The following is a 25,735-nucleotide window of genomic DNA, read 5'->3' as shown; positions in this document are numbered from 1 at the left end:
GGGCCCCTAATGCTTCACTTAGGTATGGTTGAGCTTTCCCCATAATGTAAGATTCATCCAATGCCTTAGAGAGGGTGTTATGGTGAAGTGCGATTAGATCCAATTCATACGAATTGGAGCGGACCTGCCGTCTCATGATGTTTGACCAGGTCTTGTGCGAGATGTCTGTTAAGGACAGGCTTTGGGGTTTGATGTTGAGGGTCTCTATTGCTTTGCCCATCTTGATGTGCCAGGGGGAGTCCTAGTCACTAAAAAGATTGTTACCAGGTGGTGTTTGAGAGAGCTATAAGGTGCTTTAAGGACTCTGACATAATACTTCAATTCAATTTATAAACTTTATTCGGTTCTTAAAAAGACACCATAAAAGCACAAATACAACGTTCACAAATTAAAACAATGTTTTTAAAAAATATTTAGTCTAAAAGATATAAATGTTTAAGATTTTATATACTTAATGGGAGGGACAGGATAATTTTAGTGAATTTAAATGTTCAATGCAATTTTTTAAGGGACAATGTCTCTGGTGGTCCTCAGTCTTGTTGCGATCCGAATGAAATTTATCGTGCAGAATAAAGTATAAGCGTCCTCTGCTTCCATTAGGAATCTCAACGCCCGTTTCGCTTGCTTAAATCTTTGCTCCTTCAAAATACCCACCAGGAACTTACGTCTTGGTATCGCGTAGAGTGGGCACAGTAGGACAAAATGAAGGGTATCCTGCGGAGATCTATGATCGCAGCCGCAGGTACCCTTCTCCTCCACTGTGCGAGTAAATCCAGATGGTACTGCAAGGATGTGATGTAGCATATTGATTCTAAATCGGGTTATGAGGTAGCGATCCTGCGCATTGTGCATGACCCTTAGATAAGGTTCCATACCTTGCTTCGGGGTAAGGTTGTTGTAAGCGAGGTTGGTAGCTTTGAGCCTCTCTTTTTCTGCCCTTGTCGATTTCAGCTGTGCGAGCAAAAGTTTTTTGATCGAGGTTTTGCACTCCGGAGTTAAAGAGTCGGGGGCTAAAAAATATTCAGAGCAACCAATCTCTGTTAGCGAATCTTTAACAAATTTCAGCCAGGGGATTGCATGGCCCTTGTCTCTTTTGAGGCAATCCTCGATAATTTGTCTAGTTAGGGCCGCCTCTGGGTTGGTCCATACCTTCACCCAAGCCAGAAGGGGTTTAATTTTAATTTTATCCTCCAGGAAGAGTTCTCCCAGCTCTTCGTGTATAATGTGGGCCGAGACACTCTGTGGGACTTTTAGTATTCTTCGTAGGAATTTATTTTCTTCCGTCTGGAGTGGCTGGATTTTTTTCCCCAAAAAGCCCCACACTTCCGCTCCATAGCTTACTTTTGCACAGCAAATGGATCTGTATAAGGTCATGATTTGTTCCGGGGACCATTTCCCTAGTCTCTTCCCGAACCCCATAATTGCTCCTACTGCGGCCGCCAGTTTGGTCGAGTGTTTCTCAATCAGGGGTTTAAACGATAAGTCGTGGTTGAATAATACCCCCAGATATGTGAAGGACTTGACCTGGTCTATTTTGTGTGTCCCGATGTTATAAGAAAAAGATCCTTTTGTAGGTTTCCCTGATGTCATGATAAAGGACTTTTCCAGGTTTGTTGCCAGGTCCAGTTTGTCCATAAATTTAACGAACCCATCGATTAATCTTTGTAGACCCAGAGGTGTTCTCGAGAGCAAAACCGCGTCATCGGCATAAAGTAGTACAGGTACTGCTCGATGACCGATTTGGGGTGAGTCAACTTTAAGTTTAAGAAGGTCCTGTTCCAATGCGTTGATATAAATGGAGAAAAGAAATGGGGCGAGGATACACCCCTGTCTTACTCCGCTATTGCAACTAAAGGAATCGGTCTTTTTTCCTTCCTGACTGTATCTCACGCATGCTGAGGTGTTACGGTGTAAATTTTGTAAGGTATCAACTAGTGAGTGGTCCACGCCTAGATCCATTAGCATGGCCCAGAGTTTTTTCCTATTTACGCGGTCGAAAGCCGCGGAGAGGTCCATGAACCCCATATGTATCGACCCCCTCCCGGCGATGGTATATTTTGCGATCAGGAGATATAGATTTAGGCATTGGTCGGTGGTGGATCTGCCTTTCCTGAAGCCGTATTGGGTTTCAGATAGGATTTGGTGCTCCTCTGCCCAATCTTGCAATCTTGATAGGATGACCCGACCCAAGACCTTTGCTGTCACATCAATGAGTGAGATGGGTCGATAGCATTGGGGGTCGTCCCGGTTGCCTTTTTTGTAAATAGGGACTATGGTCGCCGTTGACCAGGACTGGGGGAGGCCTACCTCCGCTGCCTCATTTAACACCCTCGTAAGTAACGGGGCCCATAGCTCTGGTTTGCTTAGGAATAAGTCTGGTGGTATTCCGTCCGGGCCCGGCGCCTTGTTTTTACTTAGTCCGGTTATTCCCAATTCAACCTCCTTTAAGGTGAAATTTGGTTTAGTTGGCTGATGGACCTTCAGAAACTCCTCTTGGGGTGTATGATTTGAATGGTTGTACAGGCTGTGGAAGTGTTTCTGCCATTGCTCCGGTAAGATGGTATTCAAAATTTTTGGGGCACTTTGGTCCTGAAAACATGGGCATTGATCACTTTCCAAAAGGCAGTAGCGTCCTTTCTCTCTGCGGCGTCCCTTAAATCTACCCAGGCCTGGTTTTGTATACTCTGTTTTCGTGCCTTCACGGCTTTTTTGTATTCGGCTCTGTTCCTTATCACCTTTATTTTGTCCCTTGGTTGGGCATGTAGGCTGTCCTTAAGGTTTTTCAGCGCCTTTGTGCATTTAGAGTCGAACCAGCGGGGATTTGAAGAGATGTTATTATTCCCTCCCTTGGTTCGAAGGGAATTATCTACTACCTGCGCGATTTCTTCAAATGCTTTCACCACCGCACCTCCAATTACGCAGGGGTCGAGACATTTGTCGATCGGTACTGAGGCGTCACATAGCAGTTTTTTATAGAAACAGTTCCCATCAATTTTGGCCCATTTGATTCTTCTACCCTGGTCTACTGACATAATACTTAATCAGGTCCCCCTGGAGGGCCAGTTCAGGTCTGCCGAGCCCTAATTCCATCCGTAGCCTGGTGTTCCTTGCATACCTGGGTGTTTGCAGCACGATTTTGTGGGCTTTGACCTGTGCTGCTGATATGAGTTTGTCTAAGTCTCCTGGAAATGCCAAATGACCGTAGTTGATGGCCGGGATTTATTTTGCCCTAAGGACCTTCAACATGGTCTCCGCTGTGAGGCTAGTCAAGCGTTGACTTAGGGGTCTCATAGATAGAATTACACTCTTGGTATTTAGATGTTTTATATGAGTTGTCGATGTTGCCCTCTTGCAGCCAAACCCCAAGATAATTATGGGCTGTGGTGGTGCCAATTTGGAGATCTCCCAAAGTCCAGCATGCATGTTTTTTTGTGGGGATATCTGCCGAATACCATTATCTTTGTTTTACTCTGGTTAGCAGTCAGGTGATTTCCCTTATTGTACTTCCCCAGCTCTTTTAATGCTCTTTGGAGGCCCACCCTTGTGTGATCCATCACTACAGTATCGTCCGCATACTGAAGAATTGCCAGTCTCGCCGTGCCCAGTTTAGGTGGAACTAGACTTGCCTTGTTTAAAGCTCCCCCATATCGGCTGTATAGAGGTTGAATAATAGGGGGGGCCCAGACACAGCCCTGCTTCAGTCGATTGTTGCTTTCCACTCTTGCTGATAATGCTGTGGGGCTTACCTTGACTTATAACCAGGTCATGTCCCCTCATGAAGGGATATGATGGCTTTCAGTAGCTTTGATGGAACTCCCCAGGCTGACAGTTTTCCCCAGTTTGCCTCTATCGACTCAATCAAAAGCTGTGCTGTAGTCGATAAAACAGAAAAACAGCAAACCAGCCTGTAGTTGGCGGGGTTGGAGTGGACACATTTCTTATGAATAGGAAAAAGAATTGATCCTTTCTATGTTTGTGGGATTATTACTGTTAAGTATGCAAAATTGTATGGAGGGGTAAGGATTGAGGAGTGGTTGGACTCATTTGAAAGCCAGGCTGGAATGCCGTTTGGGCCTGGCACCCCATCATTCCTCATTTTTCGTATCTCCCTTGTTATTTCGGATTCTGTGAAGCCATTGCCCTCAGGCGCCATTGTTCCTACTTCGTCTGTGTGCTTTGGGAGAGTGTCTGTGTGGGTGCTGGTTTCCCAGGTGTTCTCAGGAGGGGCTTGCTCTGATGTTGATGTTCCTTTGGTATATAAGCCCCTTACATACACTTCCCATTCATTGCTTGGAATGTTGTTCGTCTTGCCTCTGGACTGAGAGCTCAGGCTGTTTACGTACCTCCATAATTTGGTATTGTTCTTTTCCTTTAACAAGGCAAATACTGTAAGTCATTTTGGTTCCATTTCTTTCCTCTTGTGCTCGCCTACTTCCCTCCGTAGGCGGCTCTCAGTGCACTTATGGAGGCCCCCTCTCCCAATGATCCTCTATTTTTCCTTCTTCTAAGTGCCTTCATTAGAGCACCTTTACATTGGCTCAAGCTCCTCTGTATCTGTGGATTCTTTGAGAAAGGGGACTTGTGGGAAGGTCTTTTTTTGCGTTGTTCTTTGCCCAGCATCTGCCACAGATCATCTGTTAGTGCTTCCCAGTGACCAATCATCTCTAGCTTGCTCTCCCACGGTCCTCGAACTTCCCACGTTGCTGCCCACTGCTGCATTTTCCCTTCTAGCTTGATTGTCCATTTTATTCTTTTAATGGCTCTGAAGTGTTCCTCCCCTGTGGTTTCTCCCATCATTTTCTGGAGGACTGCGGATTGTTACTAGGTACAATGTTGCACATAGAGGCCTGTGATCGCTTTCTCCTCTGTCATCGACCTGAAATTATTTCAACTTATCAACCATTTTCTCGTTGATTAAAATATGGTCGATAGTCGATATGTTTTGAAATGACGGTTCGGGGCACCAAGAGGGTGAACGTAGTTTCATCATGAGGTGAGTTGAGTTTTACATTTTTAAGAAGAGCGAGCAGTGGGCCTGCCTTGTGCCCTTTATTTTGTATTCCACTGGCGTCTTCCAGACTTCTCAAATTAAAATCTCCTGCAACGATTACGTGGTAATGTTCATATTTAAGTATTATATCTTCCAGCATGTTGGTAAATGATTCAATGCTGGCAGCGGTCATTGCCGGGTTGATGTAAGAATTTATGAGCAGCAAGTTGATCGGCCAGTGGCCCTCCCTTAGACCAGCAATTGTCATTACTTGCAGGTGTGGGGAGTTCACTTATTTCTGTGGGTCTGAGTTCATGCGCATTGGCTTATGAAGATTCAAAGACCCCCAGAGGGACGTCCGAAGATGGTTTTTTTTGTTGCGTTTATCCGATGTTCATGGAAGCCCACTATGGGTGTTGAAGTCATTGACCAGGTGTCTTGGCAGCATATAATGTCCCCTTTAGCGAGACAGTCCTGTACTTCCTTGATGCCTGCTTTTTTGTTTAACCCTGCTATAGTCCACGATATGAGAGTTAGTTCTTGAGGGAAGTCGGAGTTTTGGCCTTGGTGTTGATCTTCCCACACCGACGTGGCCCTTCCTTCATTAATGAGCACTTGATTTTGGCTAGGGGTACTGGTGCCAGTTATCGCCGCTTGTGGCCTGTTTGGTTTGACCAATTAGCACTCGACGCAGGTTGTCGCTTAGAAGGATAGAAATGTTTATTGGTTTTCTGTTACTGGTGCCTTTCAGGATTGATGTGGCTCCCTGCCCCTCTTTTTGAGGTTTAAGGACAGAGGGGTAGTTAGTTTGTCTGCTTCTATGCTCCAACTTGCAAATTGTTGTGCTTCTCCAAGAACTGCCCGTTGGAGTGATTGATCGTTAAAGACAAGGAGAGTTGCGCCATGTTTTCCGAAGTTATCGGAGACAAGGACTTGACCAAAAAGTCAGAGAATGTTAGTTCTATTTAGGATGTCAAGGGGGCCTTCCATGTGATACCTAGGGGTAAGCACCACCTCGTAAAATGTGGGTGTTTCCACAAACTTTTTTTGTTTTGAGACACCCCCCCCTCGTTGCACTGGCTGCATGATCTCAAACTGTTGGGTGGGGAGGGAGGGGGGTTAATCAAGGATCGCCAATGTTTTTCATCTTCCGCCCTATTGTTGTTTCCCAGCCGGCTTACTATATGTTATTGCTCCATCAGTCGAGATGTAGTTTGCTCCATAGGGCCTTTGTGAACCTCATGTTCCAATAGATCGTTGGGCCTTATTTGTGTGGAGGTATCCTCCTTGCCCATTCCGACCCTGTTTGTTACCACCTGTGCAGCTGTTGATGAGAACCCTGCTGGATGTAGTAGTTGTGCCTGGACCATCTGGTTCCCCGGATTCTCATGGTCCATGCCTGGTTGGGACTCTCTTTCACTTTCTTCATCCTTTTCTTTTCTGCCGGTGAGCGCTGGTTCTTAATCTTCTGTTTAAAATGAAAAATTGGGTAGGGTGGCAGTGAGTTGCTTTTCGCGTCAGTTCTATGGTTATTGCCGGCAGGATGGATCTTCTTTTCAGTTTTGATCTCTTCTGCTGTTTCTTCAGCTTTTTCTTCGCCCTTCGTGATAGGGGAGCTTTTGTTCCAGCTTGTTTCCCCTTCCATGGTCACTTTCTGCCCTTCGACTTCCTTTATGACTGGGCTTGCTGAAATTTCCTTAGTATCACTCCTTGTCGGGGGAGCCGGGGACTCTAGACTATTGTACTCGTTTTCTCTAGCTTTTATTCCCAAGTCCCTCACTTGGATGTATTCTCCATTGGTCGCCACTTTGTGATTACCCTTTGCCATTGATTCGTTCAATTTTTGTATCTTTGATGATTTGCCTCTGCTCTTAGTTAGGGCCACTATATCCCCCAATATTACTGGCAATTCATCCCACTTCTCTATATCGGCACATGAGCTTGTACGAGCAATCATTGCCTTGTTGTGGTTGATTATTACCTCCAGTTCTTCCAGTGTGCGGCCCTGATTCACTAAGCATTGGGCTATTGTTTGGAGACGGTCAACTTGGACCTCCATTTTACTTGCTTGCCATTTCAGGGCCTTGGCTATTGATTTTTGCGCTTTTCTGATGGTTATCAAATGGGGGGTGTCATCTTGTTCTACTCGATCCTTCTGGCCTGTTGGTGGGAGCATTCCTGCTCGGTCTGAGGCCTGATTTTTTGCCACGACCCCTCTCCCAATGAGGTTGGGGGTAAGGTCCAAAGTCCTTTCAATTGCTCACTCTAGTTTTTGTAAAAAGGAAATGGTGAGGTCTTCTGTCTCTGGCGAATCAAGTTGTTGGTGTCCAGTAGTAGAGCCCATGCTTGTTCCTGAAAAGGCTTGCGGGCTAGTGCAAGGCAGGTCTTTACCCTCGATAATTTCTGGCTTGATAGGCGTTTCCTCCTCCTGATGCCAGTGGATCAAAGCTTTCGTCGATAGGAGATTGTCGTGTCAGTGGGCTTCCTTAAGATCCCTTTGACTTCTGTGTGCCGCTCTAGATCGACTGCAGTATCCCACCCTGGGTCGATATCGCCGATCATTTCATTGTGTGTTTTACTGTTCACCCCTACATCCCCCACTTTGCGTCTGCTAGAAGGGCCTCCCCGTGCACCTACATCCTGCACTTGGGCCCGATCCTGGTCCCCTTCTTCAGGCCACAGATGTCTTCTTCGCCAGAAGGGGGATTTTTGCTATCGAATAGCTCGATTGGCCCATGATCGTGCCACGATAATTGGGGATTGCACGCAGTAGTCTCATCGGGCTCTTCAGTCCCCCCAGCTGGCATACCCAGAGGTGGTGAGCTGCCCGGCATCTGGAAGTAATGAGTGATGAGCCCTTGATGGGGAGGGGGTTGTAGTAGGGGACTCGCTGAGTGAGACTCTTGTCTGGAGTACTGAGCCGTCCTTCTTGTGACCCTTGTTGTATGATGTTTGTGGGCATCTTCGTCAGAATCCATCCTCTTTGATTTGGTCGGATTTCCCTTAATCACTTTCCCTCCGCGCCAATAAGAGGGTGTTTAGGGTATTGACGGAGGGATTCCCTTAGCTCAGCTTTTTAGACTGTTCCTGCGCACTCTCTTCTCTGAGCCCTGCTTGGGCCGTGAGCCGGGAACCTTGCCCCACCACTCTGAGCCTCTGACCTCAAGCGGGGCCTTAACCCGTCCTCCTGCAGCCGTTCACAGTATCCTGTTCTCAGTGCCTGAGCACTTATGCTTTTGTGCTCGCTCCTGCTCACAGCGCTTCACGCTCACAAGGAGCAAGGTTGGGGTTGAAGGATGAAATTGGCATTCTGTGATGTTAATTCCACGTGCTTTCCCCGCTCTCTCTTGCCTCGGCACTCGACCTATTCGCCTTATTTGTTAGCACTCGTCTCCATTCCGACGGTTTTCGTTTTTTGGCGAGGTTTCTGGCGAAGTTTAGGCTCTGCTCTCCTTCTTCCACCTTTAGTTTCCTGCAATTTTCTACCTAATTGTGTGAAGTCCAATTCAAAGGGTCCTTCACTTCCTCCGCATCAATCTGCGTGGTGATTTAGAGCGGTGAAACCTTTTTCAAGTTTTTTTCTGGTATTACTGGTATTATTGACTGATGGCAGATTTAGTTTTTTTTTTTTTTTTACAAAGAGTTAAGTTGAGTCAAGCTGTGTTGGGTTGGTCAGGCAGGACTAAGTGGGTGATAAGTGTTTGTTGTTAAGTTTGATGCTTGGTTTAGCCTGACTGTGTCACTGTCACGATCATATGAAAGCAGACTGAGAGCGCGAACTGCAGGGGGGGGGGGGGGGGAGTTAAAAATCTGAATCCATATCCCCTCACATCCACCCCAGCATCTCACCGTTTAGCTCCCCTATGTGCCTTCGCTGCAGGTAGCTGATGGGCTGATTTCTGCACCGTTCTGTGCCGCGGCTGGTGTTTCCAACCCCCCGCAGCCATCCGCCTTCTGCTCACCGCTACCTTCTCTTGAGCTTGTTAGGTGCGGTTCAGAGCGGGAGCCGCGGTCCCAGAGCGGGAACCACACGGGAACCACATAGCGCGGCTCGCAGTTCTGTGGCGGTGGGGATAGCACACTGCTGGAGCAGACGGGCAGATAGTGTTGGTACCGAGCGTTTGCGAGCGAGCAAGCAGTAGCTGACCTGCTCAGGCTCGGCTCAAGCTCCCACTCCGCACTCCGATTTCCGTAGGCTCCTCCCCCAGCTACTGGTCAGCTGTGCATACAGGTTCGACACAAGACCACTGGTCTGACAGGTGACACAGGAGCTGCAAAACCAACCGATTCCATGTTTTTGTCTGTCCCAAATATCCTGCCAAGGGGATATCATGACCCAAAGTCAGGATGAACTCTCTGTACTTCTGGGGCTTCCTTGAGGTTTTTGGCCTCAGTATAAAACAGTCTATCTTCCCAGTAGAGTTTGTGAAACCCACAGTCATCCACCTCTTCTTGCTTAGAAGCAATCCGCCTCAAGCTCTCAAGGTTGGGACAGTAACGCTGTCCCTGACTGCACTCCTCTCTGGAGGGTCCACCTGCACCTGTCAGTTCTTCCAAATTAAAAAAAATAAAAGTTATGATATCTGAGCACCGAGGAGTCGTCGCGAGTCCTCCCGGGCATGAGCCGACTTCTGATTGGCTGCCAACACTCCAAACCAGGAAGTGTTGGCAGCCATCTTGAGACTCGGTAACGAGTCACAAGAAAACAGTGAAGTAAACGTTAAAAAGCAAGAAAAAACAAGAAAAGGGGGCAGAGTTCAAACACTCTGGCCCCTAGGACTGCTAAGGGGGTCCCACAGGGACACCCAGGGCCAAAAAAAGCATTTGCGCGAATCCTGCATATAAAATAAAAATGAAGCGCGGACTCCTGCGCTTCATTATTGAGCCCCCGGGTGGGCCAGGTCCCAGGGGCATGCGCAAATTTAATAGCGGGGCCCGCCCTGCCATATCAAACCCTGCTTTGTTTCATTGAAGCGAGAGCTGGAAAACCTGATCTCGCTTCAATGAAGGAAAGCAGAATTGCTTTTGGGCAAGGGGAGCTGCAGGTTTGCAGCTCCACTTGCCCAAAAGCAATGCCGGCTCCCGCAGGAGGCGGGGAGCCGGAGGGACCATTGGGGCTCCCCCAACGGAGAGGCCAGGCCCGGTGTTTTAAGTTGAGGAATTAAGTCCCCTTTAATACTGAGGGTCCTTGGTGGCGAACTAGCCCATCAGGGACCTCCAGTAAGCACCACAGAGTTGTGTTGCAGAGAGGTGTAAAAAGGGGTGTGGCCTCGGACCACCACTCTGCAACGCAGCCCGGTGGCATTTACTGGAGGTACCTGGTGGGCTAGTTGTCCTCAAGGGCACTTAATCCCCCAACTTAAAACGCGCCACGGGGCGCGTTTGCACACTGGTCACACCAGGCCCCGTCCCCTCCCTGCACCACTGTGGAAACGTTCCCAGTGGTGCATTTTAAGTTGGGGGATTAATTTGAGGTGGTCCGAGGCCACTCCCTTTTGTACACTTCTCTGCAACGCAGCTCTGTGGCGCTTACTGGAGATACCTGGTGGGCTAGTTGGACCCCTGAGACCATCAGGATTCAAGGGGACTTAATCCCCTAACTTAAAACGTGAATCTAAGATGAATGCATTTTTTTTATCTGTTCTGCGGATACCTCCTGTGTACAGACATTGTGCATGTTCTTTCGAGAGGCTGTGCTGTTATCACTCAAATGAACAAGTCACAAAAGCAGCACAACATACCTTGAACAGTATTACTCAATGTTGTTTATTTACAAGGCGCATGGCTGGTGGGAAACCCCAAAGCGCTTCATTTAATTATTAGTGGGAACCCATGATCTCGAGCACAAATGCAAATTTGGATGAAAAAACCTGCACCGCACGTGTGTCAAACAACATTTGCGCATGAAAAGTGTCACTAAAATACACTTTATTTATTCATAAAGTTTTATATAGCGCGAACAAGATCCCGAAGGAAAGAATTTTGTAGGTCAAAAACTTCAAGCCGCACTCCTGCAGCGAATGATGCGCTCCATGAGTTTGTAGCCGTCCAGCAATGCTTCAGGGTCAAGGATAGTTTGACAAAGCTTCATGTGTGAGATCATTGGAGGCCAAAGGCTGTGTAGTGTCACAACCGGTCACTTCACTGGTGAATGGTCAATGGTGGCCATGATGTCACTTTCACTGCCCACTCCCTCCAAGCATTTTGATGATTCGATTTCACAATTTCTAAGTGCTGATCCTTTTGAGCTCCTTTACACCTGAGAAACAACTATATCCTGATTGGCCACATATTGGTTTTTCCACCCCACTGGTCACCCAGCATACTTAATGTCCGACTTTCTCTAGTCCCAAGTAGCCATTGCACAAGAAACTTTTAACAGACACACAATGTGCTTTATTTCTATCTATTAGAGCTAATCGAACAGTTTTTAAGAATTGTTCACAGCATTTAAACAAGTGCTTTTAATCACAAAGAAGCAATAATTCGAAATTTTAAACAAAAAAACAGGCAGAATGGTATGTATCCCAACTGCACAACACCTCTAGAGGGCACAGTGATGATTACAAAAGGCTGTGAGGAAACTGCAAATACCAGACACAGACGAGGAGGGAATCTTTTGCAAAGTGCAACAGTTAGAAGGGGTTCCCTGTAGCATCCCATGGATTAGGTTGATATTTATTCGGGTGGCAAGTGTGATACACCTAAACTAAGACGAAAATCAGAAACTAGGGGAAGGTTTGTTGGAAAGAAATAGAACAACCTACGAAATAAAACCAGTGTTTACAAGGATGCCTTGCATGACTTATGCAGTGCTTGAAACTTGAACCAAATGCTGTACTCTGGATGAAATGTACCCCGGCAGTGAGTACCTGCACCTCAGATGGCTTTCACCTGGATGGCTCAGCACGTGAAAGTTGGCAAGTTTTTTCCCCCCATTGCACAAAATACAAGTCTGTCAAGTAACATCCCACTGTCTCGGTTCCAGAAAGACATCAGGAATGGATTGTAAATAATGTGCATGGATCATTTCGCTAAGTGGAAATCTTGTTGAAATGCACCCCGGGGAAACATAAGTCACGTTTTGGGCAAGTAATTTGCTATGAAATAGGCTTGTGGTTAGAATATGGACGTGCAAAGGCAGTTTGTTTAATTGACAAAACAAAAGAGCACATTTTGGACCAATATCAAACAAAACACAACAAATTACACACAACTTTAAATTTTTCTGACTAGTTCACAAGTTGACCATTTCTTGCGTTGCTGTGTCAGATTTAGCCTCAGACTCCCATACGAAAATCCTTAAAATGATTTGTGAACGAAAATGTTAAACTGCAATAATTATGGAATTGGCCAGCTCACAATCCACCGATGAATCTCCCACTTTCACCGGCAAGCCCCAACGATTCACCACGCCTAAAACACGAGAAAAATGTGTCGACTTTCCAGAGCAAACCAAATGCAACGAATGAAAAGTAACAAAATCATGCATCCACAGAGGCTCCTGTGCGTGACCAACCACAAGGTGAATTGGAGCTGGTAAAACAACCAAACGTGCTTGAAGAGCTGAAAAGCAGGCTGCACTGGTGAAGATAGACAGCATGCCACTCCAGCTCAGGAAAGAAATGTGTTGGCGCCAGGACGCTCCTTGGCTGGAGCATCTGTGCGCCCAATAAAAACGCATAACATAACATAACATAACAAATGCAGCACAAAAACCAGGTACTACAGACCAGAAACCGCACACAGCGCTGTATTACTGCAATGCAGCATCGTACTGCAGTGCAACGGCTAGACAATAAGCAGCAGCAACTTATCTTGTTGTTAAAGCTATCGCAGATGGGACAGCACCATTCCGTGCCAAGACATTTTTTAATACTTTATTATTTTTTTTTTAACCGCACGTTTACGAACCCAATCTCAAAAGTTTTTTTATTTTCCTTTTATGCCTTCTTAAACAGTTTTCAGTATTTTTTTCTGATGTCTCAGGAATCTGAACAATAAAAATGACTCCTGCTGCTGTTGGAGCTCTGTTGCAAAGTTGTAAATGGAAGGTGCGTTAGTCATCTCACAGTATTGTGTTTGACACCATATTTGTGAAACCGCATGCTAAAAACATTATTGGCTGGGGTGATCCTTCTAGGTCATAGGCTCACAGCAATTGCCATGATGTTCGAATGTAGCTAGGGGCCAAATGATAACCACTGCAAAGGTTGGAAAGCATGCCAGACCAGGGTGTCTTATCAACTATTAGTTGGGTATGTAGTAGGTGTGTGATTGTATTCACTTTTCTCACATGCCTGCAATGTTTTTTTGCTGTGCAATTCAGTGTCCTCCAAACATTTTGCAAAAACCTGTGCGGATGCTAGCTCTACGTGTATGCCTCATTATTATTGAATACCATTATGTAGCACAAAAGCCAACTATAGATATATATAAAAATTCCCCTGCACTATTTTTTTTAGCTATGCAAGTACTTTTTGTAAAAGGTAGGAAATTCCTTTTCCCATGACTATTTTTTTTAGGTAATGCAAGGAGTAGCGATCCAACTTGCCCTGACGAAAGCCCTTGACCTATCACTGGCTCTGAAATGGGCGGAAACATGTTGGCACCAGTAGGGATGAACAGGCCATTATGCCAGATTGCATCTGTATTCTCATTTTCCTTACAAGCATACCCTTGGTACTAATGAAAGATAGTTTCTTTGGGTTTTTCTCTGGGTATTTTTATTTCATAACCTAGATATTGCCACTATCCAGTATTTCTAATCAAGAACTCCCTCGTTCTGATGTAGAGTCCTCCCTGGTAGCATCATTTTATCTGGGTGTGAGGAGGTTGCCAACGATGAAGCATCCTCATCCAGTATATGCTGCATAATTTAGTGTGGCAGATTGCTGGTGGGTCACCGATTAAGCCCATTTCTCATCACATTATTGTGCTTTCAAAGAAAGCAAATAGCATAAACGCACTATGCAAGAGGACTGCAGGCAATAGACGACAAACTCCCATCCTCAGCATAATGCCATCCTGTGGTGCTGTCACTCAATCCTCTCTCGTGTCCCTCAGGTAGTGGTGCCTTAACATGCAACTGTGTGCGCCACTTTAAAATGAGTAGAAAGCGGTCACTCTATGCAGCAGAGTATGCCAGCGTACTATCCTACACCGCTGACTGCCAGAGCCATCCCAACAGAAGTGCGCGATTTCAGACTCCAGGGCATGGTCCTTGGTAGAATAACTCCCGCCTCATGGGTCTCAAACGTTTTCCAGTTGGATTCCATCTGTGATCAAGTCAGCATCTCAGGGGCTAGTGTGGTCCGACATTTATTCACAAGGGTTGACTGTAGACAATCCATGTACACCTTCCAGGGCACTGGGGTTTTAAAGATTCAAACCAGAGAGCAGGGGGAAGCAGCAGAAGTGTTTTAAGAAGCTCATACCTTGCTTTTCTATAGATCACAAACTGTGTAAATTATGAACCGTACAAGCAGGTTTTACAGAGTACAATGCTCTTGTTTTCAGTTGTGCAGCTCCCATTCTTTGGCTGCCCAATGATTCCAGCAGACCTTTCCTTCTAGCAGAGACAGTCAGCCTGACAAAACCACCCAGGGGTGATGGATGGAAGCTCGTGAAGCAATCTGAAGCACTGAGTGCACACAGGAACACCGCACTAGCACAAGCACTTACTGAGTGAACTAGCCTCCATTCTCAAGGATGACATTCAGCGATCGCTGGTTTATGTGATCTGTGGGCAAATGCCCCAAATGGAAAACAAGTCCAAAAGGTTTACTGCTCTTGGATAGAAGTCAGGACTAGCTGAAAGTCGTGATCACACAATAGACCCAAAGAGACAGCTTTGCAGTCCATTCTGACAGAGAACAGACAAGGAAAGTACGGTATTTTGTCCTTCTGGTCTTTACACAGGCTTGCTCTACAGAATTGTCCAAAGTAGCACATACTGAACCGCCCTAGAAAATGCCTATATATCTTCTTAAAAAAATGGTTTCGGACATTTGTCTTGCATAAAAACTTTACAGACCAGTTGGTAAAAAAAATTTAAAAAGCTCAATCCTGAATTTGTAAGGGTGGTTTTCATAAACTATGAAGACCTTTTATACCACAAAGCAAAGACCAGATGGTAAACATCGCAATAAACACTGAATTATTAGTGTAATTGGACCATCTTAATTCTATGTGTTTTTAGAGTGATTATATTCCATAGATGGACAGCGGAGGCCAGCACATCAAACCACCATTCACACTTCTCTGCTAGACTGGTATTAAGTTAATCAGAAAGGGGCCCTTGTCTATCATCTTGAAAATTCAACTTAACAAGGCAGTGATTATAGTCCTAAACTCTTTGGTCAGCATGAACACACTCCGGGAGACCCTTCACATTCTTATCTTAGATTTTGCGAGAACAGACCAGACCCTACTGTGTGCCTGGAGGACTCGCAGTCTAGAGACTAGTGCATTACAAGAAGCAATAAACGGTTCTAGCGAACAGACTGGCCTGCAAGGTTGAACTATGAAGGACTGTCTAGAGTCCGAACTTCAGTACCATACCTCAGAAAACAGTACCAGATGTATAATACCACACTCTTCAACACCTCAACAGCATCACCAAGATCACAGAACATCACAGGCTCAACGAGGCAACAAAAGAGCCTTCCCAGCTCCAACTGTGCATCAGCAGAGACTTTATGTCGTTAAACCTCAGGAACTCCATGTCATACTCTGGCGACACTGTACTAGCCTCCGCCTCTGTGACAGCTCAATAGTGCAGGATAGCATCAATGTGACACCCAATGACACCCAATGTGAACAGTCTATAGCGCCACAACAATCTTATATACCTCAGATGACACTGCCGCCTCCCTTAATAGCCTGCCACTGTAGTTAGTACACGCTTCGCCGTCTCTGAATAACTGCTATCAGTCGATTAGTTGGAACTCTACTAGCAGGTAATGGAAGTCAAGCCCGCAGCAGCCCAACCGCAACACATGAATTCCCACATTCCTTACCAGTGTGGACTGGCAAGCACACAGCACAACTGAAAACAAGAGGACTGCTGAAACAAATCATTTATTTGGCAAAGACCACAAGCACTACCTCACTTGTGAAAATTCACTCCATAAAGGTCTACTGCCACCAACTCTAGAAAGCAAAGCAAACAAGGCAGCTGCATTTATAGTGTTATGTGCACTAATGCTAGCCTAAATCAGTGCGGGCAACAGAGCTACAGGGGATGTTGTGAAACGTGATCCACCAAAGCAGCAGATACAAAAACAATCTCACAGAAAAGCGCAGCTGTGAAATGCAATGGTGGAATGGGGAAGACAACAGGCAATCAACCCAGCTCATCGCTGAAAAATACTGTCACACAATTGCCTCGCACACTAAAAAGAGAACGCTGCCTCAAAAACAGCATCTGCTGAGCTCACACAATCTCTCCTTCCACCGCACCTTGTGCAATACCACGAAGGTCAACTACGATCTAAGTGCCAATACTAAGATTTTTTTAAAAAGTTTTCTTCCTTTCAGTACGAGGCCGTTGAGTTTAAACCAGATTCACTGACAGTCCCACTGTCCATTCACTCCTTGCGCTCTTCATTCGGCTTTTGCCACATCTTCTGCGCGAGACTCCTCGCGAAGGCGAGCTTTCTTCTCCAAATTCATTCCAGCTAGAGATTCATGACGGCCGACTGCCTGTGAAACAAAATACAAACAGTTAAGCGGTGGCAGGAAAAAAAATACAATGGTATCACAACTTTAACAACCAAATACATGAATCTAAAACATGTTAGGGTTTCTCATCACTTGCTCTTGAGGAGCAGTTTCAGATGGTTGCTGTGCTAGTGTAAATCTAAGCAGGTAAAGGGTCAGCTTGTTCTCAGATTTACTTTGTGTTAGTTTAGAATTAGTTGCTACATTGGGAAATCAACATTTGTCACTGTCAGGTTCGAGTTTTGCACTTTTCTGTTCATATTTTCTTCTAAGATGAAACCTTTTCCGTAAACAGTCCCATTAAATAGCAGTTGTTTTCCTTTCTGTAAACACATTTACTCCTCCTTTTCCAATTCTTTTCCAAGTATTTCTACTGAGGGAATAAGAAAATGTGGGGTGCGTGAGGAGCACTCACTGTTTGAAAAGTTAAACCTGCTAATGGGTTGGTGCTATGATTATAAGGGTTGTCACTCCCAGATTCAACTGTAGTTTAGACCAGCCTACGGGTTAGTCCAATCATGCACTGTTCACTCAGTGTTTTCCCGCACCTATTCTGTTTATAACTTTAAATTAATTCATAATACCATCAGTATTCATAATGTTTAATTTTCTTAGTTTTGACCAAAATTCATTTTATATTGTGAATCATTAATTTTTCATGATTATTTCAAAACTGTAAATTGCATATACATTTACATTTGTACATAACATTATTTTCCAAAATTCATATCAGAATCAATCAGCATTAACATTTAACACGCCCGATGCATTTCGGTATCCTCGTGGTACCTTCCTCAGGGGAAAACCTAAAAGAAAAGAAGAATGTGTGCATTAATTCATGAGCCCATGGTAGCTGATTGTTTATGTATTTCCTCGTATTTGAGTGTGCATACCTTATTTCGGATAATGTCTGCGAAGTCTCCCTATAAAGTGAAAACATTTCTGTAGGTTATATGTATTCTCACAATTCCTTGGTGAGTTAAAATGCTATAGTTGTTAGTTTCTTACCTAGAGATGCTGTGAGCTGGGTCTAATGCTGCAATGAAGACCATAAATGTACTATGTTAAACCCCTTTACTTGTGAATAATTCGGCAGCCATATGAAAAAAATTCTATGCAATGGAATTGCCAGCCTACCTGTATGCGGCGATTAGTTGTGCGAAAAACTATGATTTATTACAAAGAAAACAGTGCGAAATGACGTGAATTCTCACGTTTTCCAATAAGATATTACTGCTTCGGTGTGCGCTGTAGTGGGTCCTACCTTAAAAGTGGTCTCTCTGCTAGTATCTGTAAAAAAACAGACACGCACATATTTCGCCCGTTATAATTCATGATTTGAAGTAAACTTCAGTTTTTTAGAGAACCAATATGTTAAATAGCGCTTAACGAGTACCATACCGTGTGCTGAATTCTCGACTACTCTCACGGACGCCAAAGATCCCGGGACGGTGTCTCCCTCGTTGTTTCCTATGTTAATACACGCCTATCCTCGCGGTCACTAAAAACGGACTAAAGTTTATCACAGTCGGGCACCATCTTGGAATGGAGTTCCACTGTCTCGATCGATAATGTAGTTTTTCCAACATAAGTTGGTTCAACACACATCACGTTTTAATATTTAGGCTTTATCTTAGCTGCCGTTTAAGTTTGTAGAAAAACGATCTTCTTAGGCGAGTATAATTCTGTATGCTCCTTACACAAAACGAAATCGATATTTCAAGCTTTAATGCTCGTGCCTAATCGGGCTCCATCTTGGCGCAGTATATTGTACATGCACTGTAATGAGCTGATGTAGGATCTAAGTTGTGAGTGATAACGATATGCTGCTGTATGTTTCTGTATTAAACCATCAATTTAATTTGCTCCTGAATATGGTGCCTACTGACTGATGCAAAATGACCAGTGCTTTTTAGATTGAAGTTATAACTCGATCTTCAGTAATACAGTAGTACATTTGGGTGAACTGTGAGTTGATACAAATGTAGTAAAAACGTCAATTCAAAACCAACAGTAATAAAAGATATATATGAGGACATAAACTCAAAACGTAACATCAACAATAGTAGTTCTATTGGTCTAGTATAGTTTTTAACCTATTCCTAAGCATGTTACCGTTACATCATTAATCTCAGTTTGCCATCTGTTCTCTGTGTTGGCTATCTTTTACAAGTAACATGATAGGTCGTATCTGTCATTCAGCCCCATCGGGGACATTGTTTGTAGTGTCTTTATCCAAAACAACTCTCGTTGAAGTAATTTTTGTCTGTTGTCAACTCCCTGTTGCATTGCCAGTTTCTCAATAACAAAAAAGCGTATTTGGGAAATAGAGTGATTTGATTCTTTCCAGTGTTGTGCTAGCGGTGATGTTAGTGCTGAATTTCTTATCTTGCGCTTATGTTCCGTCACTCTGATTTTGATTTTACGCTCAGTTTTTCCCACATACATCTTGCCACATGGGCATTTAATTGCATAAATAACGTTTTGTGTGTTACAGTCACTCGTATGTCTCAATTTTATCTTTTTGCCTGTTGTTGGATGATTGAAGGTGTCTCCTGTTATAACATTATTGCAATGTATGCAATTCTGACAACGTGTTGTTCCTTTGTAGACTATTGTTTCATTTTGTGGTTTTGGATGTTTTAAAATCTCTTTCAGATTTCTCCCTCTGGTGTATGCGTGTAATGGTACTTCTTTGAAGAGACCCTTGAAATCTGGTTCTGTGGCTAACAGTTCCCATCTTTTGTTGATGATTGTTTTAATCGTTTTTGACTGAGTGGTGTATTTAGATACAAAAACCATTCTGTCCTTCGTAGTCTTTTCTTGAGTTTGTAGCAGATCTTTTCTCTCTAGTTTGATTACTTTTTCTTTGCTTTGCTGTAACATGTCCATTGGGTACCCTCTTTGTTTGTATTTGAGCAAATGCTCATCCATCTTAGACAAACTAACGGGGACATCCATGGGATTTTCGGGGGCACCAGCATATGCCAATATCTTTATGGCCCAGTTTGAATCAGAAAATTTGATGACCACACCACATTGGCCAAATATCAGGATGTACTGTCGATTCATCGATGATATCTTTTTAATCTGGCAAGCTCCAATCCAAGAACTTGCAAGAATGATCATGGAACTAAATAAAGTAAACCCCAGAATACAAGTCACACATAAAATTGACTTACAGAGCATAGACTTTTTAGATGTAAGGGTCATCAAGTCTGCAACAGGTTTCTGCACTGAATTATACTCTAAACCCACAGATCGAAATAATGCATTGGCATACGACAGCTTTCACCCGAGGAGCTTAATCAGCAATCTACCTTATTCACAACTTCTAAGGATTAAACGCATCTGTTCAGAAACACAAACAGGTCTGATTAAGATGGATGAGCATTTGCTCAAATACAAACAAAGAGGGTACCCAATGGACATGTTACAGCAAAGCAAAGAAAAAGTAATCAAACTAGAGAGAAAAGATCTGCTACGAACTCAAGAAAAGACTACGAAGGACAGAATGGTTTTTGTATCTAAATACACCACTCAGTCAAAAACGATTAAAACAATTATCAACAAAAGATGGGAACTATTAGCCACAGAACCAGATTTCAAGGGTCTCTTCAAAGAAGTACCATTACACGCATACACCAGAGGGAGAAATCTGAAAGATTTTAAACATCCAAAACCACAAAATGAAACAATAGTCTACAAAGGAACAACACGTTGTCAGAATTGCATACATTGCAATAATGTTATAACAGGAGACACCTTCAATCATCCAACAACAGGCAAAAAGATAAAATTGAGACATACAAGTGACTGTAACACACAAAACTTTATTTATGCAATTAAATGCCCATGTGGCAAGATGTATGTGGGAAAAACTGAGCGTAAAATCAAAATCAGAGTGACGAAACATAAGAGCAAGATAAGAAATTCAACACCAACATCACCGCTAGCACAACACTGGAAAGAATCAAATCACTCTATTGCCCAACTACGCTTTTTTGTTATTGAGAAACTGGCAATGCAACAGGGAGTTGACAACAGACAAAAATTACTTCAACGAGAGTTGTTTTGGATCAAGACACTACAAACAATGTCCCAGATGGGGCTGAATGACAGATACGACCTATCATGTTACTTGTAAAAGATAGCCAACACAGAGAACAGATGGCAAACTGAGATTAATGATGTAACGGTAACATGCTTAGGAATAGGTTAAAAACTATACTAGACCAATAGAACTACTATTGTTGATGTTACGTTTTGAGTTTATGTCCTCATATATATCTTTTATTACTGTTGGTTTTGAATTGACGTTTTTATTACATTTGTATCAACTCACAGTTCACCGAAATGTACTACTGTATTACTGAAGAACGAGTTATAACTTCAATTTAAAAAGCACTGGTCATTTTGCATCAGTCAGTAGGCACCATATTCAGGAGCAAATTAAATTGATGGTTTAATACAGAAACATACAGCAGCATATCGTTATCACTCACAACTTAGATCCTACATCAGCTCATTACAGTGCATGTACAATATACTGCTCCAAGATGGAGCACGATTAGGCACGAGCATTAAAGCTTGAAATATCGAGTTTGTTTTGTGTAAGGAGCATACAGAATTATACTCGCCTAAGAAGATCGTTTTTCTACAAACTTAAACGGCAGCTAAGATAAAGCCTAAATATTAAAACGTGATGTCGTTTTTCCAACATAAATTGGTTCAACACACATTATCGATCGAGACAGTGGAACTCCATTCCAAGATGGCGCCCGACTCTGATAAACTTTAGTCCGTTTTTAGTGACCGCGAGGATAGACGTGTATTAACATAGGAAACGAGGGAGACACTGTCCCGCGATCTTTGGCGTCCGTGAGAGTAGTCGAGAATTCAGCACACGGTATGTTACTCGTTAAGCGCTATTTAACATATTGGTTCTCTAAAAAACTGAAGTTTACTTCAAATCATGAATTATAACGGGCGAAATATGTGCGTGTCTGTTTTTTTATAGATACTAGCAGAGAGACAACTTTTAAGGTAGGACCCACTACAGCGCACACCGAAGCAGTAATATCTTATTGGAAAACTTGAGAATTAACGTCATTTCGCACTGTTTTCTTTGTAATAAATCATAGGTTTTCGCACAAGTAATCGCCACATACAGGTAGGCTGTGCAATTCCATTGCATAGAATTTTTTTCATATGGCTGCCGAATTATTCACAAGTAAAGGGTTTTAACATAGTACATTTATGGTCTTCATTGCAGCATTAGACCCAGCTCACAGCATCTCTAGGTAAGAAACTAACAACTATAGCATTTTAACTCACCAAGGAATTGTGAGAATACATATAACATACAGAAATGTTTTCACTTTATAGGGAGACTTCGCAGACATTATCCGAAATAAGGTATGCACACTCAAATACGAGGAAATACATAAACAATCAGCTACCATGCGCTCATGAATTAATGCACACATTCTTCTTTTCTTTTAGGTTTTCCCCTGAGGAAGGTACCACGAGGGTACCGAAATGCATCGGGCGTGTTAAATGTTAATGCTGATTGATTCTGATATGAATTTTGGAAAATGTTATGTACAAATGTAAATGTATGTGCAATTTACAGTTTTGAAATAATCATGAAAAATTAATGATTCACAATATATCAAATGAATTTGTCAAAACTAAATTAATTCATAATACCATCAGTATTCATACTGTTTAATTTTCTTAAAGTTATAAACAGAATAGGTGTGGGAAAACACAGAGTGAACAGTGCATGATTGGACTAACGATTAGGCTGGTCTAAACTACTACTGAGGGAATAAGCCACAGAAAACATGTTTGAATACCCACAAAATCATAACATTTTAGAGGTCTTCAGGAGTTCATGGACCAAATCCTGATTTCGGGAAATCAAGATTTAGAATTAACAAACGTAAAGCTAGGCGACACTTTGGGGCACCCAACATTTTTTAAACGAGGTCCTCTGACATATTGCAAGCGTACTCCCACACACTAAGATTAGTTATAGCCTTTCAGGAAGCCATTTCCCCCCAAAAAATATTAATTCAAATGCCAAAAGGGGTTCGGACCACATGGAGTGGAGCCTTCTGCTTGCAAACCAGTGCAAGATTAATTTTGGGGAGGGTTTTATTTCAGCAGTGACGACCACAAATGATAATACGAAGAGTACATCCGTTAAGTGTCCTACCTTCACCCCCTTATTCCCCAGAGATGCTCAATAAGCCAGGCCATTGAAAACGCTCTTAATATACTGACCCACTCATATTTCGTAATCCCAAAGATCATCAAAAGCATTCGGATGACCAAATATATGTGTGTTCATGGGAAGGCTGTTTTGGTAAGAGTCTCTTGGTAGACTAGGGTTCTTAGTCACAAACGCCTGAAAACACAACAATAATACGCAGAAAACACGTCGTTTTCATGTGGCGTGCCAACCCAAAGAGTTCTAATGACAACGAAAGACCAGATGATGGCAATGTGAGGAACTATTTAAATATCTGGCTATCAAAGAGACCCTGTAATGGGGAGACTTTTGCACTATTTTGCAAATTAATTTCCCAGACAGTTCATGGATAACTTGTATGCAAATACACAGGACATCACTGTCATAATTTTCAAACAATATTTAAAGATGGACAACAATTTGATACACTACATACTGTTGTACTTTGCAATGCGTGCACCAATAAGGCAATGCATAGAAACCAGTGAAATTACAGATGGAGAAGATTCTGAGATAGAACTGAATTTATCAATACAATTTAAGATCATGAACTGCTCAAGTGCCTGCAGCTGTTTTTTTATGTCTGAGCTTGAAACAGCTTTGGAGGTCTCCCAGAACTCGTTATATAGTGCAAGTACAATGTAGAGGAGGATAACGTTGCAATAGGAGCTAACTTCTGCAGTGGTCTTTAAAAATCTATCCCAATTTGGATGACGAAGAGCAAGATTTCTGCAGCAGTCTAATAATTTAGAGCTCAATAACCAGTCCATCTGATCTGGTCAGTTTAATCATTAGATTCAGAGTGCCAGCTTTTTAAAAAGCAAGGATGCCTGGAAACTACTGGGTCAACACAACAGCAATGAGAGCATGGGCATTGGCCATAACAACAAGTATTGGCAAATCCCATAGGTCTCGGCAATCCGAGAGCAGTTGCCATGGTCTTTTAGCCATGTGTATTTGAGTGGAGTGGATGTATTGTGGTGTGGAGTTGAAAAATGTGCAATAATGTGGAGTAGAATGATGTTGCGTGGAGTGGAATTATGTAGCATAGTGTGGATTTACATTGAGTGGCATTGTATTGCGTGGTGTGGAATTATGTAGCATGATGTTGAATTATATTGCGTGGATTGCAATTATATGGTGTAGAGTGGAAATATGTGGGTTGGACTGGAATGGTTTGTTGTGGAATTGTGTGGCTTTGAATTGTGTGGCGTGGAGTTGTGTGTTTTACATAATTACATTGCACATAAGATGATGGACGGAATATTGCACATTGGCAAAACATTCAGCCCCAGTCACAGATCTGGGTTTAATTCATCGTTATTTTGCTCACCAAACCACCCCAGGTCAGACATGGCCATATGCAAATCAGTCTTGACCCTGTGCCTCATGGGAACAGTCCAGCCCGAACGGCCAAGCCATGTTTTCCCTGGACCGGAATCAAGCATCCTAGGACCGGTTTCTGGCTATCAGGCGTCATCAGCCAGGATAGCTTGACTCCAGTGGCGTAGTGAGCACGGGACCCACTTCTGGGCATACCCTTCCCACATAGGGTGAACAGCAAAACACACACGATGAGGAACGGAATGTTGCACATTGGCAAAACATTCACCCCCAGTCACAGATCGGGCTTTAATCCATCGTTACTACGCCACTGGAGTCAAGCTATTCTGGCTGATGACGGCTGATAGCCAGAAACCGGTCCTAGGACACTTTCTGTGACACAATGCTTAGTTTTACGATTCTATGAACATGAACTGATAGCACAGTACAAAAGTCAAAGTAAGCCATGTTGCTGTGGAATAAGAAATGAATTGTATGTCTGAGGGTAGAGCCTATCACGTTTGCCTCATCAGTTGTCCTGACAGGTATGTCCACGTGAGGGGTCAGGGTAACACTCGTACAGTGGGGATGGAAGGGAAGGTGTCTGCGCGTTGTGGCGGGAAAGGGCAGAGCCTGGCAGTAGGGGAGAACTACGTAGCTTGGAATACTATTGTTTCGAAATGGTCATGCCTGTGAGGCCGCCTCCATACATTTGCAGGTAATCAAGGAGAGGTTGCCAGATGTTCCGTTGGCGGGATGAGAGAGGATGCATCAGGGTGTAGAGTTCACTTGTTGTATTGCAAAAGGTGAGACTCCAGAGCCATTGTGCTGCCGTGAGGTGCCAGCTACTCCCCTAGGACAGTGTGATCTCCCGCCTCGCCAGTAGCAAAGCCAATGTGGCAAATCTTCGTGATCCCTTTGGAACATTGTGCACATATCCCAATACCGCTAGCAGCGGGTCTGGGGCCACCACTACCATTAGGGAAAGCTGTTAAAATATCTCAGACCAGTGTCGGTAGATAGTAGGCCATGTCCAAGCTTAGTAAAACAAATCAGCATCTTCAGCACAGCATTTGGGGCACATACAGAGACAGGAGGGGTCCATCCTGGCCATGAGCTTAGGGGTCATGAAGGCACATCTGAGGAATTTGAAGTGCAATAACTTGTGCTTGTGGTTGGGGGGAGACCAAGTTGGGCTGAAGACAGCAGTAATACCATATGTTGTCTGGTAATGGGTGCTGTGGGTCTGCCCTCCATGCATCACACAGTGTGTCATCGGCAGCGGGGACCATGTCCAAGCACTTTTGGTATAGCCAGGATACAAGGTGGTCTCCGCACTCATTACTGATAAGAAAGGAGAGGGGGACATAGTCATCAGGAGCGATGGGATAAGAAGGAATCTGGGCTCAGAGGTCATTTTCAATACGGTGTAGTAGAAA

General features: G+C 43.7%; 1 protein-coding gene across 1 annotated transcript in view; it reads right to left on the bottom strand.

Moving 5' to 3' along the window:
* Positions 1-12,117: 12,117 nt before the first annotated feature.
* Positions 12,118-25,735, bottom strand: part of FAM162A (family with sequence similarity 162 member A) — a 48,742-nt gene continuing 35,124 nt past the window's right edge. The window contains exon 5 of the mRNA XM_078656633.1: positions 12,118-16,696. Within this exon, the coding sequence (XP_078512759.1) occupies positions 16,598-16,696 (99 nt within the window). The 3' untranslated portion in view covers positions 12,118-16,597. The remainder of the gene's footprint in view (positions 16,697-25,735) is intronic.

Source organism: Lissotriton helveticus, chromosome 8 (assembly GCF_964261635.1).
Source record: "Lissotriton helveticus chromosome 8, aLisHel1.1, whole genome shotgun sequence".
In the NCBI taxonomy this organism is placed as follows: Eukaryota; Metazoa; Chordata; class Amphibia; order Caudata; family Salamandridae; genus Lissotriton; species Lissotriton helveticus.
Note: the sequence above shows the minus strand (reverse complement) of the source record. Positions and strands in the feature narration are given on the sequence as shown.